This window comes from Urocitellus parryii, chromosome 1 (genome assembly GCF_045843805.1).
Source record: "Urocitellus parryii isolate mUroPar1 chromosome 1, mUroPar1.hap1, whole genome shotgun sequence".
Classification (NCBI taxonomy): Eukaryota; Metazoa; Chordata; class Mammalia; order Rodentia; family Sciuridae; genus Urocitellus; species Urocitellus parryii.
The window spans coordinates 179468051-179479435 of NC_135531.1; the positions used below are offsets into that span (position 1 = coordinate 179468051).

The following is an 11385-nucleotide window of genomic DNA, read 5'->3' on the forward strand; positions in this document are numbered from 1 at the left end:
TTTGGGGCTCTGGCAAGAGCAGCACATCATGACAGGAGGGCATGTTGGAGCTAGTGGTCACATCATATGACAGAAAGCAGGAAAAGCATATGAAGTCTCACAGTCCCCAATGACTAAGTACCTGCCACTAGGACTGCATTCCCAATACAGCCACCCTGGGGACCAAGCTCTTACATTGAGTTTTAATGACCTTTGGGGGACATGATCATATTCAAACCATAGCAGTTATCATTGGGAGGAAGTAGGTAATGGATACAAGGGATCACTCAATATTATTTCTTACAACTGCATTTGAATCTAGTTATCTCAAAAAATTAGCTTTTGTTAAAATGGCATTATTTCAAAACAGTTTCTTTTTAATGGTATTTGCCACCAGGTTTTAAACATTTCTAATTTCCTTGTTGGCAAGTGATAAAAGAGGTAGGAAAATTCATCTCCCTGATAGTGGTGGTGTACTCCTGCAATTATAGCTACTTGGGAGGCTGAGGCAGGAGGACTCCAATTTTACGGCCAGCTTGGGGGCAACTCGGAGAGATGCTGTCTCAAAATAAAATTTAAAAGGGGAATACAACTCAGGGGTAGAGCATTTGCCTAGTATGTGATGTCCTGGATTCAATCCCTAGTACCACCAAAAAAAAGGGGGGGGGCCTAGAAAATTCATCTCTAAAAGCTTAACTTGGAAGCAGTTACCAAGTGTTTGTCATATGCAACTAGGAAACAGGCAAAGATGTAGAAAACAATGTAGAATATATATTTCTAGTGAGGTTGACCAAGAACTATACTATTAAACTCAAAACATTTTACATCATGTTCCATTATTTCTGCCCTGTAATCATAACAATTTCTAATCAAGAGTACAGGAAGGGCCTGACCAGTGGACAACAAACCTATGGATAAGCAATTATATAGGAAGTTTTCTTTCCTTCCTTACCCCTAGCCAGCCTAGGACACTTCCCTACCAGATTCTCCCACTCCCGAGTTATCTCCCTATCTCTCTTCAATCATCCTACCACCCCAACCATGTTTGCCTGGGTAGAAGGAAGGGAGAGAAAAATGACACACAACGGCACGCCACCCACACACCCACATTCACTCTCATTTCATGCCCCTTGCTGCAATTCCTCTAAAGAAGAGGGTATAAATGGTAAAGAGGGAACTGCCCTGCCTCTTCTTGTCCGATCACTTTCAGCCCTGACCTCCCTCAACCATCACACAACCCTCCACTCCACCCATCTCTCCCCTCTGTAGTCCCAGAAGCAATTCCCGAAGCCTGCTCCCAGCTTTGCTGAAGCCCTGCTACAGGAGTCAAATTCCAAGAAAAGGAAAACACATACAGAATGAACATAATTCATCAATTGTGAATGCATTTCCTTCCAATGAATCTCTCTTGTAACTGTAGTTCACTTCTAAATAATCCAATTACTTTTAGAAATTAGAGGTTTAGTTTATACCAAGACACCTAATATTAAACTGTTATTCACCCATGGGGCAAGAACCACTTACACCTGTTAATATATTTTACCTATCAAGCTGAAATCCAGCAAGTGAAGCCTATGGATGGTCAAAATGGTATCCTACAGATGTAAAAGCAAGGTACAACAATGACAATGGCCTCTCTATGGCTGGCTAGGTCAATTTGGCTGACAAGTTGGCTGGGCAGGTTGCCCATCTTCCTTTAACCCTCCAGGCACTCTGCTTCCAAAGCTGGACTGCTACAAAGAGATCATGGGGCCTTGCAACAGAGTTCATCTGCTTTATTCAAGCCCACAGTTTCACATTTGTTTCTAGCAAATTTAGTTGGTTTCCAAGTTCACAGCTAACCAGAAGGGACAAATCTTCAGAGAGAGAAAAGCACTTCATTCATCTAACAATCAAGTTGAGTACCTAAGCACTAGACATTTGAAGATAAGGCAGTGGCCAATACACAGTGACCCCTATCCTCCCTAGTTTATGTAGGGGAGAAAACTTAAAGTAGAAAATTAAACTTAAAGTAGGAAATTAAAATAATTGTAAATAAAATAATTACAACATGTGTTAGTTGCTCACAGAGACATAAACAGAGCTGAGGATCTTATACTCTCCCCATCTATCCCATACTAGACCTGAATCCAGTACCAATGAGCTACATTCCCAGCCCTTTTTATTTTTTATTTTGAGACAGGCTCTCATTAAATTGTTGAGACTGGCTTCAAATTTGCAATCCTTCTGCCTTAGCCTCCTGGATAGCTGTGGAGATCTTGCACCTTCTCAGGATTATGAAGAGTAATGATCCTTTCCAGGCCTATAGAAACACAGAATTAAAAACTCACACAATCCATTGACCTCAAATATACCCTAAAATTTATATTTAAAAATGAAATCCAATATGTATGTAAGGGAGAAACCAGGGCTCAGCCCTACACCTGCTGCCAGGGCTGTTAGATATCCAACACAAGTATCTGAACCCCCAGGACACAGGATGCATGCCTTATTTTAGGTAACTCAGCCAATTCATCTAGCTTGTTTTTACTGTTTATGAACTGAAAACAGAAGCCATCAGACTTCTTGAGCCTCATGAATGGAATAATATGCATGGTTGAGTTTTATAAACAGCACAGTTCGAATGTTGCTCTTGTTGCTAATGTTGCTAAAAGGTTGATAAACATCCTGCTTAACACCCACCCACCCCCCAAAAAATGAAATCCCAGGTGGCAGTTTGAATGCCATCCCTATTTCTTAGAATATAAGAACTAACTAAAGGGCTTAAGGTGGAATTTCCCTAGACAGAAGTAACAAAAATAGTCACTGAGAAGTGAGGAAAGGAAGCAGAAAGTATGCTAAAAGAACACCTCCAGTTACTTTGAAATTTGGCCTAGGATGCACGCTGCAATAAGCAAAAGCACTCTTCCTTTTCCTAGTCAAGGTCACTTAGCATCCTCCTCCCTGGGATCTACAACCCTTACTCATTTCATACTTCATTTACTTTAAATAACTTTTGTAGAATTAACAGGGAAGCACAAAACCACAATGTGGAAAAAAAAAATTCTTTTGGAAGGGTGAAATGCATTCCAAACAAGCAACCAACAATCAACCCTACTCGAACTGGAGACTGCATATTTAATGTCAACACTCTCACTAGCCTTACTTTCTACATTTGACTCCAGTCAAATGTAGATCAATCACACCATTGATCTTGAAAAAAATGATAAAGAAAACAAACTATCCAAGGTTATCTAATATTTTCAATCTGTCACAGTATTCACCTAGGCCTCAATAGGGAAAAGAAGTTTTGAAGAATCACTGTGGACGAAGCCTGCATTTCTTACAGTCGGAATAAAATTTTCCCAAATTCAACCCCAAGGTTCTTGTTAATTTAGTTTTGCTTTCTCAAATAATATTATTCATAGACTAACAACTCTAGGTTTGTTCCCTACAATTAAAGTTCCACTTCTTCCCATTTATAAAGCCTGACCTACATTAAGTTATGAAGTGACATCTAAAAGCTTCTACCTGGCCTTCCTTTCTGAACACATACAGCTGTAAATGGGGCGGGGGGGGGGGGGGTAGAAAAGGTAGAGATCTGTAGCCCTCTTGTCACACATCAGGAATTGCAGAGAAATAATAATTATTATTATAATTACTATTGGTACTGGGAATTGAAACCCGAGGCACTTAACCTCTGAGTCATGTCCCCACCCCTTTTTGAGACAGGGTTTCACTAAGTTTCACAGGGTCTCACCAAGTAAGTTACTGAGGATGGTCTCAAACTTGCAATCCTCCTATCCTGCCTCAGCCTCTCCAGTCACTGGGATGACAGGCATAGGCCCTGTGCCCAGTCATTTATTTTTCTTATATGCAATGCTAGAAGCAATGAGGGGGGAGACACCACCTTAATCCCTGGTATCTGATCAGGTTCCTCCGCCTCAGCCACCCACACGGTGATGCGTCTGGTGGCTCTGACCTGCCTTTGACAGAGAATTCTAAACCTATTCTCAGAATGATCTCTTTATTAATGATCTCCAAGGCATTTTCCATCATTTCCCTTCCTTCACCAACTCCCTTTTAACCACTGCCTGAAAATTCTTCCCTTAGCCTCCAAAGTATCAACCCTCAAACTACTCTATCCACCAGTGCCTCTCCTCTGTTCCCACTAAGATCAGCCTCTGTACCCACCTTGCAAAGATGGATCCCTGTCTCATTCATCATCTCTGCTCAGAACCCTCTGATTACTTGTCATCTCCATCAGGATGAAAGTCCAATGTAGAATGGCCAACCTCTGCATCATCTAGCTGGTCTGCCACCTCCCCAGCCTCATGCCTTTCTACTCTCCTCCTTTATATCCTGCCCACATTTTGTTTTGCACTTGTTCTCTGCCACAACGTTCCCTCCCCTCCTGTGGGACTTGCTCAAATGTCAATTTCCCTACGCCCTGCCTCCAACTTAAAATGTCCAACTCTATGTCCCTAAAAACTCTCTATATAATTTATTGCATTACTAACCCACTGTAAGTTCCATGATTACAGGGATTCATTTGTTTCGTACAGTGATGTTTCCACCAGGTCTAGTACAGTGCAAGTTAGCTGACAAAGGTTCGACAAAAATCCGGGATGAAAAGTCACTTAATAAAGGTTTGCTGAGCCCCTGTTCCTGTCCAAGTCCACTAAGACAAGCCACTGTCCCTGCCTTTAACGCCCCAGATGAAGCATGGCACCACAAACGTGTTTAAAATCAGGATTTCAAACTAACAGGTCAAAGAACGTGCCAAAGTCCAGAGGAAGAGTCCTGGGCTTAGCCTTTCTGGGACCAGTCCAGTTTGCTACCATCACACAGTTCACCAGGGGCCATTTCCGGAGGATCAGCCCTAGGAGCGGCGGGTCCCACTTGCAATCCCCAGGCCTGAGAAGTTACTTGTTCGGATTGGCAACTTCCGGCCTCCTGGCGCCGGGCATGATTTTAAAACCGTTAAGGCGTCTGCCCTCGGGCCTCAGCCTCCTCCCGTTAGACCCGTGTGCAGCCCCCAACCTCTGTTGGGAGAGCAACACAACTCGGGACCTATAACCCGCCCCACCGCACACCCACTATTTCGGCGTTCCCCACCTGCTCCCGACGTCCCCTGCGGCTTGCCCTGCGCGTGCGCAATCTGCCTTTCGTGGGTTTGGGCGGAGCTGGCGCGGGAGATGAACCTAAACACGCCCCCGACGTAGAAGCCGCTTCTGATTGGCTGTTGATGCTCGCCCGAGCGAGACTGGGACTCCCGGGGCTGTGCATTTAAAGGCGCTGGCCAGTCCGCTGTTAGCTGTCGCTTCCTGCTCTTGCAGCTTCCACTCCGAGGAATCCTTGTAACCCCGCCAGCATGTCTCAGGTACAGCGCGTGCCCTGCCAAACTGCGGAGGTGGAGCGGGGCGGGAGGCCAGAGTGGGGATCTCGTCCGGCTGGCAGAACCCCGCGGAGTCCTTCCCACGGATGCCCTGCTCTTGCTCCTGGACCCATGCCCAGCCCTAATTCTTTGCACCGAGCCTTGTAAGCGGAACTTTCCGTTTGTGGATTTCTAAAACAGCTACCCACTCCGCAACTGCTGGAAAGTTGCCCATGGGGTGGACTTTTCGTGGCGAAGCAGGCTAGAGTGGGAGGCTAGGGTCCTCTATAGAAAGATGGGGTGATTGACGGGACGGTGATTGCATGTACGGAAAGAGCAAGGAGACTGAGCCCCACACTTGGAAGGATCTGGCGAGACTTGGCGGTGGGGGAGCGAAGTCACGGCCAGGTGGGAAGGCAAAGAGACCGTAGCTGGGTAGTGGAGGTCAGGAGAAGTAAGAGCCAAGTGTCTGGCGTGCGGGGGGAGGAGAGTGGCTGATCAGGTAGAGTGACCTAGAGGCCTTTCCCTGCCCTCCAATGTAGACCCTTGTCCAGCACCGAGCTATGTGGGGCGATCGCTGGCTCCTCCCACCTGCCTCTCCCCACTCTGGGCACTGGGACAGAGGTCAGCGCTAAACTCACAGGCCCCATGGGAAAAGGGGCCAGCGGACTCCTGCTGGAGAACACTGTATTTGTGTCCTGTTCCTTTAGCAGATGTTTCGAGCACAGTGTGCCACCCCTCTCCTTAGGTTAGGGCTTCACTGGGACCTCAGCCATTCCCTAGTCTGGTCCAGTGGTGGCCAGGCAGTTGGCCGTGCTACTTTTCCGCAGTGTCCACCCACTGTAGGCCAAGTCTTGTCCTGCTTCCCTCACCACTGTATTTCCAACTCCTGATATTTCTTTTGTAAGAGCACCAGATAGTAGTTGTAGGTTGAGTAAGTGAACTAATGTACCTTCCCTCTTTATTTTACTGAATCCGTAGTGGGGAAGGGAGACACTCTTGAGGGGGGCTGCTTTTCCTGTCCTGCATGGCACTAGGAATGCTGCCTTTCCATCCTCTCATCCTGTCCCTGGGCTCCATTCAGGCCACTTTCTGCCCTATCCCACTTGGAATCCCTCATTCCTCTCCCCTCCCTCCCACTTAGGCTGAGTTTGACAAAGCTGCTGAGGAGGTTAAGCACCTCAAGACCCAGCCAGCAGATGATGAGATGCTGTTCATCTACAGCCACTACAAACAAGCAACTGTGGGCGACATAAATACAGGTATGCTGAACTGCTCATCAAAGCAGGGGCTTGCCAGTGACTGGGAGTCCTTGATTGGAAGTCTGGGAACTTCACTTTCAAACTACCAGAGGCTCTATTCTTCAGGCGTGGCATGGTCACAGTCTTGGGGTTTAAGCTAGGGAGTTTCCCCAAAGACCATATTCCTGGATCATCAGTGTCTCAGGTAGCAGAATTCCAATCCTGGTTTTAGAAGGGCTTATCTGATTATCACCAGAAGTTTCCATCTACTGGGGAGGAAATAAAACCCCAGGAAAAGAGCTCTGTTCCAGGCTTTCAGCTCAGAATTAGCTTTGTTGAGCAGTATTGCTTCCACCCCTGGTGGACAGTCCTCCCACCAAGCCTTATGGAGAAGCAGAGAAGCACCTGGTGTCTTGGGACAGTCAGGAATGTTTTTGTGAACTACAGTCTGTACCTTCCTGATGATTTCTGTTCCCTATCCAAAAATCTTGTTGCAGATTTTGAAGCTACGCTTTGTACCACTGTCATCTACAATGTTATGTTTCCTGCCTTGGGCAGTTTTTAGACAAACTAAGTTCCTGAATTAACAGCTGTACAGTGAGGTGGAAGCTTAATGGGTTCCATGCAGGGACTCAAAAGTCAGTGGTCATGTCAGCATCAAAGGAGTGACCCTCAGACCCTTCAAGAGGAGGGGAACCATAGCCCCAGTTCCTTAGGAGCTAGGGTTGGGGGTGGAGGGTGGAGCTGGTAGGCTGGCAGGTGGCCAGCTGCAGCAATGCCCAGAACTAAGGATCTTGGGCAATGTCAAATGAGACTCTATGGTTCACATCAAGGGCTTATTTTAAGGAAGGTCTTGTAGCAAAGATGAGTTGTACAGTAGGTGTATAAATTGTCTCCTCCCAATTAGGGAAAAGAGAGTGAAGTGGGTGTGGCCAGAGGGGCTGAGATGCTTTTCTGTCACATAGTGTTTTCACAGAGCGTGGCCTCTGTTTGAGCTAAAGGGACTTGCTCTCATATAAATGTAGGTAGGTAGATGGACATGGAGTCTATCACTGCCTGATTGGAGATATTAGCTCTCTCTAGAGCTGTACTTTTCATACAGTAGCCACTGATGACTATTTACATTAGAACTCAAAATAGTTAAATAGTATCTAAAGTTCAAGTGCTAGCCACATGAGCTCTTTTTCCGGGAAACTTAGTTGCCACAAGTGGCAAATGATCCTGAATTGGATATTGCAAATAAACATGTCCACGGTGGATAGAGGGCCCACAGTGGATAGAGGGCTCGCAGTGAGTGCAGCTTGGGATTCTGGTGATTACTATTGACTGGGTATAGTCTTCTTAGGTCCCCCGAGGAATGCTGCCTTGAAAGCACTCAGGAGCACTTGCTATTTTCTTCAACACAGTGCTCCAGATTAGGGACACTGCAGTCATTCCTCTTGGCAGTGAAATAGATCATCAGGGAGGAAGGGAATGTTTCCCAACTACAGATGATTACCCATCTGGAAGTAGTCTAACAGCTTGCTAGAACAATGGGACCAGGATATGGACAGTTCACATTGCAAGAACACCCAGAAGACTGATAACAATGATTCGTTAGGGAGAGAAATTGGGTGACGGAAAGCAGAAGTAGGAGGAACTTTGATACTGCTAACCTTTGTAGCTTTGAATTCTGAGCCATGTGCATAGATCTTTAATTTTTTAAGTGATTTTTTTTTTTTTAAGGATAGAATTCGAAGGTAACTTGCAATTCAGAAACTCTCCTGTAATGAGAACAGTTTTCCTCCTGTTTTCTCTAGATTTTTAAGTTTGGATTTCTGTATACCTGGATCTGTTAAGGCAGAAGCCACTGTGCAAGACACATTAAATTCCATGAGAGAACCTAGAAGGAATCAGTTTAATAAAAGATGACTTTCATGGAAAGAAAGTTGATGAAGTTCAATGTTAGAACTTGAGCAAATCTAATAATGTATTCCTTTGCCTTCTTTAAGATCGGCCCGGAATATTGGACTTCAAAGGCAAGGCCAAGTGGGATGCCTGGAATCAGCTGAAAGGTAACTATTTCAAATCAGTTTCCCTCCTTTGTGAAGTCCAGTAATGAAAGACTCTTCATTGTAGAGTACACACGGGCAGGAAGGAAACAAAGTACAGGAGGCACATGCTGGAAATCAGCCTGACCTGAGCCCAAGTGGGGAAAACTAGGCCACCTACCTTCTCTCCAAATATTCTTCATGCCTTTTCTAAAAGTGCCATTTCTGCAAAAGGGTATCATCTGGAGGGGAAGGGCTAGGGGTCTAGGCCAGTGAGAATGGGCTGGGAGGTAATGTCTTTGGATACGTTCAGAATAAGGGTGGATTCCATACCCCCCTCTCCACAGGAAGGCCAAGCAGTGACCCCTTAACTGGAATGGCCCTCCCCAGTTCCCTTCCAGCCAGAAAGGCACATGAAAAAAGGGGATGAGGTAATGCCTGGCCAGCCACTGGTAGGCTCAGTGAATGAAGCTATTATTTGCTGAGCCCCAACAGCCGAAAAGTATCCAAGTTTCTATTGAATCACGTGTCCCCAAGGCAGCAAGACCCAAAGTTGGCATCAAAGCTCCTGGCAGCTTTTGTGTCCTCACTAGCTAGTTGCTGAATAAGCCTGCTGTCTTCCTGCAAATGAGAAGTGCATGAATTCAGAAAAGACCACAATACAATAAATATACTCCTAGGATTTGCAAGCGGGGGGGGGGGAGGGGGGCAATGCCCGTCTAATTGTTCATTTTCATCAGGCACTTCAGAATAAGTCCCAGAGGGCCTCTCTTTTTACCAGAGAATCCAGGGAACTGGGTGTGACTGTCTCAGAAGATATATTCAGTGTCTTTTATGCTACAGCAGGGAAAAGAAAGATTTGCCTCATTCCCCTCCAAGAATCAGCTGCCTTTGCTTAGACTCTCAAACCTCTTCTAGCTTCTCTCTGGTGAGAAGAGTGTGGCTGGCTTTGCTCTTTCGCTGCCAGCTTAGTAGCTCTAGGAGATAAGAGCCCAACACAGAAATATTTGATTGAATAAAGCCAAGCATGAAATCATCAGGACAAGTAAAGTCACCATGGTGACAGTTGCTTGCTTGACTTGGAAGGCTAAGGCTCACCCTGTCATGGGAGACCCATGGGGGACAAGCATTGGATCTGCCCCTCCATGCATGATGAGTTCAGTGCGTTACAGAGCATAACTCAGGGCCATAATTCTCAGGTGTTTTTAAGTCTAATTATCAACAGATCTCGGAGATGTGGGTAAACCCCTTCTACATGGAGGAGAAACTCAGCCCTGGAAAATTCAACTGGAGCTGATGAGGGCCTTAAAACCTGCTGCTTTTCTACCTCACTGCCTCCCTGACAAATAATCCTATTGATTCCTTCTAGGAACTTCCAAGGAAAGTGCCATGAAAGCTTACATCGACAAAGTAGAAGAGCTAAAGAAGAAATATGGGATGTAAGAGACTGGATTTGGTTGCCAGCCACACAGTGAACCTAAAATGATATAATGCCTTTTTTTTCTTCTAATACCATGAATGATGTGAAGAGTGAAAATAATCAGTTAACCCAGTTTATCAAGGCTTCCCAGCATGTGGCTCTAACAAAGTAGGGGCAGAACTGATGACTGACCCTCCCTGAATAGTTTTTATCTGAGATTATTAAAAGTATGTTTGTTACTTGAAGTCTTCGGTAATCTGGATTCTTGAAATGATTCACCCTGTTCCCATCTCTCATCCTCGCCTCCTTTTTCTAAAGACGTTCTCTGGAAGTACTTCCACCTGCCTTCCTCTGTGTCCTGGTGGTCTCACCTGTTCCCAGGCCCCTGGTGGACTCAGCCTTGGTGTCGAGGAAAAGGGTTACAGAGGTGGCTTCTTCTATACTGAGGAAGATGGGGTGGGCTAGCTGAGACTTCCGATTGCAGATACTTCCAGCCATCTGTCAGGGACATGGCTGGCCTCAGGTTTGGAGGGGAGTGGCGTTGAAAAGTTTTGAAGTTTTGTCCAAGGGCCAACCAGTCCATGGATCCACATAAACAAAGAGAGTGGGGAGCCCCTATCAGGAAGAGGGTGCACATCTGGCATGAGGCTTCCCCAGGTAAAGTTCCTAAGGAAGCTTGGCCACCAGCTGGAGTGGGAGTGAGTTTGATCAGTGAGCCAAAGAGTTCCTCAGCAGGGAGATGGGGGAGCAGGACTCCAGGAGGCTGCAGACAAGAAATGCTGGATTTTGGAGGACTTTAGTTATTGGAAAGGAAGGAGGAAGAGAAAAAGAGTGGACAAGATCAAAATGGCCAGATGTTTCCCTTCCATAAATTCTGCAGTCCCACAGGAGTTATGGTTTTCTCGTTTTGCAGGTGAAGATGCTGAAGCTAAAAAGAATTCAGGAGATACTGAGGCCAGATAGCTCCCAGGCTTCTTCCATCCATAGACTAGGCTCTGGTCTTAGACAGTAGTTCAGCCTCACCCTCAGAGGAACAGTGGGCCTGAGAACAACTTGCCCACCGTCCTGCTACTGGTAAAGGAACTAAGAACCAACTTTCAAACGCAGATCACCCTGGTTCCCAGCCTGAACCTCCAGAGAGGAAGGAACACAGGGGACAGCTGCTTGGGGTGGCTGAGTTTGGCACACCCTCTGTAAAATAGGACTAGGGAGTGAAGGGGCTTGCAAGTATGGAATTTGATCCTAGGCCATGGGGAGAGCCCAGGAGCAGTTATGATAAAAGGTGATTCTGAGTAAATCAATAGCCGTTAAGAATTAGCACCCCCAGTTCTGGCCCGGCCACTGAGGTGCAGATGGGAA

The 11385-nt window shown here is 46.1% G+C and overlaps 2 protein-coding genes across 5 annotated transcripts in view; one reads left to right on the top strand and one right to left on the bottom strand.

The window, feature by feature from the left end:
• C1H2orf76 (chromosome 1 C2orf76 homolog) overlaps positions 1–5249 on the bottom strand; it is a 57876-nt gene extending 52627 nt beyond the window's left edge. For 2 of the 4 annotated variants that reach the window (XM_026410590.2, XM_026410587.2), the window contains exon 1: positions 5077–5122. Coding sequence is in view for 1 of the 4 variants with exons in the window: in XM_026410589.2 (XP_026266374.2) it covers positions 5077–5247 (171 nt within the window). In the remaining 3 variants the exon portion in view is untranslated. Of the gene's footprint in view, positions 1–1522; positions 1551–5076 lie in introns of those variants that run through there. The other 2 variants (XM_026410589.2, XM_026410588.2) reach the window with 2 other exon arrangements.
• A 4-nt stretch (positions 5250–5253) lies between these two features.
• On the top strand, positions 5254–10271 carry Dbi (diazepam binding inhibitor, acyl-CoA binding protein). Its single transcript, XM_026410591.2, has 4 exons — positions 5254–5341; positions 6480–6597; positions 8568–8630; positions 9976–10271. The coding sequence occupies exons 1-4, from the start codon at positions 5333–5335 to the stop codon at positions 10047–10049; spliced, it is 264 nt and encodes an 87-aa protein (XP_026266376.2). The 5' UTR covers positions 5254–5332; the 3' UTR covers positions 10050–10271.
• The last annotated feature ends 1114 nt before the right edge of the window (positions 10272–11385 follow it).